General features: G+C 35.2%; 1 protein-coding gene across 2 annotated transcripts in view; it reads left to right on the top strand.

Annotated features, from left to right (window-relative positions):
* The window catches only part of EXTL2 (exostosin like glycosyltransferase 2), an 8,718-nt gene extending 5,002 nt beyond the window's left edge, over positions 1–3,716 (top strand). Inside the window, exons 5-6 of one of the 2 annotated variants that reach the window (XR_001860472.1) lie at positions 469–539; positions 1,121–1,337. Coding sequence is in view for 1 of the 2 variants with exons in the window: in XM_008630237.2 (XP_008628459.1) it covers positions 469–539; positions 1,121–1,612 (563 nt within the window). In the remaining variant the exon portion in view is untranslated. Of the gene's footprint in view, positions 1–468; positions 540–1,120 lie in introns of both variants that reach the window. The other variant, XM_008630237.2, reaches the window with a different exon arrangement.
* The last annotated feature ends 2,174 nt before the right edge of the window (positions 3,717–5,890 follow it).

Here is a 5,890-nt window from a genome sequence, read left to right on the forward strand (position 1 = left end):
TAATTTGTTTAACTTGCTTATGTAGAACTTTCAAGTAGTGAGATGAGTAAAATTTTATACTAAGGAACCCTTCTAAGTCTCATATGCTAAAGAAAAGCATCTAACTCTATTCTAGTTGTATCTTTACACAAGATTAGTAGAATTTTAAATTGCTTTGCCAAACACTCCCAAGTTTTCTAACACCTATCTCTCCAGCTGTACTACAGGTGATCAAAGGTTGCTGAGTCTTGTAACAGCCTGGCAAATAATCTAAAACTTAGGTTTGGTTCCAGTCACCACAAAGCTGTAACCTTGCTTTAGCTTTGAAATCTAATTATTTTTTATCAATCTACTTTCAAGGAATTGCAATTCAGCTTAATAGTTGTAGAAATTTTATATTCAGTTTTTCAAATATTGTGCCATATATCATGCTCATGTATTTAATCTTCTGACCAATTAAAAGTTTTTCTCTTTTTTTTCTCCCTTCAGCTGTTTTAATGATGGATGATGATACACTAGTCAGTGCTCATGACCTCGCTTTTGCCTTTTCCGTTTGGCAGGTAATGTTTGGCATCTTGGCAGGCAGTATTTGCGTTGCAATTGAGAGTAATAGCTTTAATTAGAGTAGTACTGTATCATATTGTTTTGCCATTGGTTTTCTAGATGTCAAGTTAGATTTTAGCAAGTTCGAAGTGTTGAATAGTAGAAATTACAAGAATGTTCTTTAGTAGTAGCTATATCTGTAATCTATAACTTTAAAATTTTAACTCTTACTCTACAAAACCATGAAGTTGCTAACTGCTGAATTCATTTAAATGTATAGTAGTCTGTGTGCTTTGTTTTGCAAAACACAACAAATTGTCTGTAAAGTTATTTTCAGTGCCAAATACACAGCTGCCAATTGTGGCTGGATGTTTTGTTGGCACTATGTGATGTGGAATGAGGCAGACAGTCAGTTTCGTGAAACTGTATTTAATTGCAACATTTATGCAGATCAAAGGACCATATGCCAACAACTTAATTCTTTCCTGGCAATAATGTTGTCCTCCTCTTATTTAAAAAATGCATATATCTCTCTTATGACATACTTAAGTGAACCCCACACTGTGAAATATGTGTTGAATTTCTTTTTTTCTTTCAGCAATTTCCAGAGCATATAGTGGGATTTGTTCCTAGAAAGCACATTTCTACTCCTTCAGGCGTATACAGCTATGGCAGCTTTGAATTGCAGAACCCTGGATTTGGGAACGGAGATCAGTATTCTATGGTGCTTATCGGCGCAGCATTTTTTCACAGTGGGTATTTAGAAGACTTTCAACGGCAGCCAGAAGCAGTTTACGCCTTAATAGATGAAACTCAAAATTGTGATGATATTGCCATGAATTTTCTGGTAGCCAAGCATACTGGAAAGCCTTCAGGAGTGTTTGTGAAGCCTGTTGATATAAGAAATTTAGAAAAAGACACTAACAGTGGCTATTCTGGAATGTGGCACCGAGCAGAGCATTTGTTACAGAGATCCTACTGTGTAAATAAACTGGTTAATATTTATGATGGCATGCCCTTAAAATATTCTAATATCATGATTTCTCAGTTTGGTTTTCCTAATTATGCCAATCACAAAAATAAAATGTAAGCAAATGAATTTAAGGTGTTAAATGTTAAACAATACTCAGTGAATTGTACTGAGTTCAAGGAGAGAAGAAGGTGTAATTACTGCATCTTGGCCATCCCTCTTTGTAGCCTCTGATTTTTCTCCACTAGGCTTTTTATGTATTTTCTTTCTTTTCTAACTAATTCACAAAGGTAAGTTTTGAGAAAACTTAAAGAATATATAGTCATGCTTAGCTGTGGTAAAATCATACTCTTTCCTTAAAACCTGAAAAGCTACTCTAATTAATTAGGCCAGTTCTTCAGAAACATGCAGACAAAAATGCAATCCTGCTCTTCAGATCTTAACGTTTGGATTTTTTTCCTTGAATATACAGATCTAGTCAAATGAGGTCTAGGCATATTTTTGACGGTTATATGTTGAGATGCTTCCTTGCCTTCCCACTCCTCACCTCCTCCTACCCAGTTTCCAGTGAAGCTGTAGAAGAGCTACAGTGAACTGCTGGCCAGGCTTCTGGCCTCGTGTACAAAACCCCTTTGAAATCTGTATATAAGCTACTCGGTGTTCTGAGATGTTCTTGAAGCTGCTATGAAAGCCAGAAGAGTACCTCACCTTAATCTCAGATAGTCTTTAAACCATTGCCTACAATATCTACTCCTGCTGAGATAATGGAAAATGATCTCTGATGTGGCATTTTTTTCTCTTATTGATTTGCCTAGAGTTGCTGAAACACTGCAAGCAGCTGAAAGGTAAATCCTAGTAGCTGGAAATACAAGAAACATGAATACAAGAAATACAAAACTTATAAGCAGCCAGAAGAAATGGACGGAATGTTACTTATTAATATTCTCTTTAGTACTTAGTCTTATTTTAATATTTTGCATATATGTTATTACAAACATCCACCCAGGAAAACCCTCAATTTGTTAAAAATTTCTTATTTACAATTCCTAGTAAGAGCAGGGTGTTCAACATTTATTACAGTGTACATTTTGTAATTTTACAGGTCTACTGGGTTTTTAGCTACTCTTTCAAATGAGTATTTACTTTATAGTTCCTTTTTTTCTCTGTTTCTGGTGGCTATGACAACAGAGTTAAAATGTACAATAAAAGGGTAAAGCATTACGGAAAAAAAAGTATTTTAAGGTACAGTGATATTTGACAGGGATGTACTATTATCAGTCTCCGAGTTTCCTGACTTTATAGCAAGAAACAGAGCTGCTGTTAATGACTTTAGTTAGATTGGGACTCTGTAATTCTGGAAACCTGATATTGATATAGACAGGGCAAACCTTTTCCAATGAAGTTGCAGAAGGGTTGGGCCTTTTTTTTTGTGGTATGGAGAATAAAAAACAATGATTTTCCTGGATCACAGAATCAGATTTGGCATCCAAAGCAGATTTAGTTTCATCTGCATCAGCTTTTAATTGATTCTTAGAATCAGTTCAAAGGTAACTGTGGGGAACCAGTAACAGCTAATACCTAGTATAAAAATAGCATCTGCACAAATGGTGTATAATTTTATCATTTTTTGTAGTAAGTTAGCTGAACAAACAGTGAAAAATGTGACAAGTTCTTTACAGCAGGGCGTGAGTCTTTGGGGGGAACGAAGAATTCTTTTGCCTTGTTCTATCAGTATTAAAGGATTTGATTTCTGTTCAGTGAAGTCTTCCTAGTACTATTTTTAAGTTTTAAAGGGCAGAATCTTTAACATGGCAATGTAAAGTCTGCTTAATTTTGTTGTAATAGTGAAAAGTAGTTTTTAATTATTGTGCTGTAGTGCTAAGTAGTATAAAACAGGTCTATGATCTTTCCAGAAAAGCAAATTTCCCAGTGGTAGTTTACTGTATTTCATTTACTTACTCATCTTCCATGATTTCTGTTCTGTGCAATATCAGCTAGAGTTGTGAAGACTCACAGTTGTTGTTAACCTTTTTTTTGAAATGTGAAACAAACTGTCAACCCAGCCAAATCTTAGTATTGGGCTCTTTGTTGGAGCGAAGGAGTTGGTTTGGTTTTGGGATGGTCTTTTGTTCTTCTGTGTCAGTGAAAGAATTAATAGAACAAGCTTTTAATTATACTGTTAAATTTAATTTGCACCATTGTCAAATAAAGTACAGAAAGCAGACCTGTGATGTATTTATTTTCAGACTGTTAACCAAATTTTTCAGTGTTAAGATGTGTAAAGTAAGTTCACAGTTTGCATACTCATGAGCAGCACCAAGATTTCTTTTTTAAAAAAAAGTGTACTTTCTGGCACATTCATTCATTTAATTTAGGTGAGGCCTACTTATGAAGGAAGAAAAGACATAAAAAAACCCAACAGCCTTAATAATTTAGTCTCAGGTAGGAAAGGAAATACAAAGATAAGACTTAAGTTCCAGCCATAATTCATTGTACTTTGGAACCAAAAGGGGTTGTTTGCTTATTTTTTAAAAGTGGATTTTTTATCCCTTAGTCGTTATAAAAGTGCCTTAAGATTCTTTAGTGAAAATACATTACCAAAAAATTGTATTTTAAACAAAATTATATGCATGTGATTATTTCTTCTGAGAGATTATCTATATGTCATTTAGAAATATTTTGGAGTCCAAACAATCATCACCGCCTCTGAATGTTCTGTTGAAATTACTGTTAAAGCAACACAGGGTTTTAAACATGGTATCTAAAATATATATTTAAAAATCCTTGACAAAAAATCAGGATATAATGCTAAAATGATACAACAGGACAAGAAAATTGCTTCTTTACAAAAAATACCACAAGATGTCACTGCAGCCTTGATATTTGATCTCAAAATGAGTACATAGTATTGATTAGAATACCAAAGTTATACTAGTTGAAAATATTCTTAAAGCTAGCGTTTTACAAAGTGAAATTCATTAACTAATAGCTACGAGACACAATATTGGAATTGAAAAAACACAGATTATTTTGCACGTATTTTTACAGGGAGGAAAAGAAAGGTTAGTTTATTTCTGATGCTTACAAAGGCTGCAGCTAATTGCCACAAATGAGAGCTTTAATGCAACAAAAACAGTATTTGTAACTTTGCAGAAGACATATAAGCAGTATACAAACATTTTACAGCTGGGCTTCAGTTTCTAATCATATTTGCCTCCTAGATTCACCAGTCTAGCTGGATGGGTTTACATATTTTAGGCTTTAACACAAACTCTGTTTCTAGAGATTCTGGATACTGGATAGGAGGCTGTAGACTGTTCCATCTTTGCTTCTGTTGCCGAAGAGAGCGTTGCTAAGGCTGTTTCAACTATGCTCATTCAAATTCCCCTTAAGAAGAGTGCAGCACTGACTGAGAAATGTGTTACACTGAACTGTAGTGAAAGTCTGAGTAACAAAGGGCATTAAAAAAACTGCAGTTCTGGACAATATACCTTAATATCCCTTCTCTTTCATGGGATATAGTACCCCTTAGAGAATTGCTTGTGAATAAAAAAACACCAATGAAATACTTGATTTTGTTAAAGGTTACACACAAGTGAAAGTCGTAAAGAAAAACAAACACTGATTTCCATGGAAAGCAAATACCCTCCAACAACCTTTATTTAATTTGCTGCTACATAATATTGCAGTCTCATTCTTGTAAGCATCTTGTATGGAATAGTACTTACTACTGAGAATGAGGTTTTCTCAGGTTTCAGGATCAGGCACAAACAGGGGCATATTTAGCATATTCGTTTTGGAGCTTTTCAAAAAAAGTTGAAAAAAAGCAGTGCAAGAACATAGGTACGAAGTATTAGAATCAACACAAAACTTAAATAAGCAACTACAAAACAGCTGAACTGTTTCCTGTGTCCTTCGCCTTATTTGTAAAGCTTTAAAGATTATCCAGTGCTTACGACACCACATAAAAAACTTAAAGAGTCAGAAGTGTTTCACACTCATGTTTAGCCTCATTAGCAGACACACCAGGATTAATTATATGAACTGTGGTTACAGTAGGTTATTTACAGTGTTACGGGAAGATGGTGATACTAATGTGAACCTCAGGGCTGCACATGCCTTTAAACAGTATCTTTTAAAGGTGTTTCAAGAGTGGATTTTTTTGTTTGCTTGTTTGTTAGGGGGAAAAGTATCTTTTTTCCCCCTTTTTTCTCTCCTCAAGGAACCTCTCCTTTGCAATCTTTTGCTTTAGTTGTAAAACTGAGGCGGACCGTCTGCCCCGTTTGGCACTTACCAGATCTTTCTAAAGGGGAGAGGCGGAAGAACGCGCCCACAGCCCGAACCAGCGCGTTAGAAGAACTCCGTGCCTCAGGCGTGCGCAGCGTCTGCTGCTGTTCG

Source organism: Corvus brachyrhynchos, unplaced genomic scaffold (genome assembly GCF_000691975.1).
Source record: "Corvus brachyrhynchos isolate BGI_N302 unplaced genomic scaffold, ASM69197v1 scaffold101, whole genome shotgun sequence".
In the NCBI taxonomy this organism is placed as follows: Eukaryota; Metazoa; Chordata; class Aves; order Passeriformes; family Corvidae; genus Corvus; species Corvus brachyrhynchos.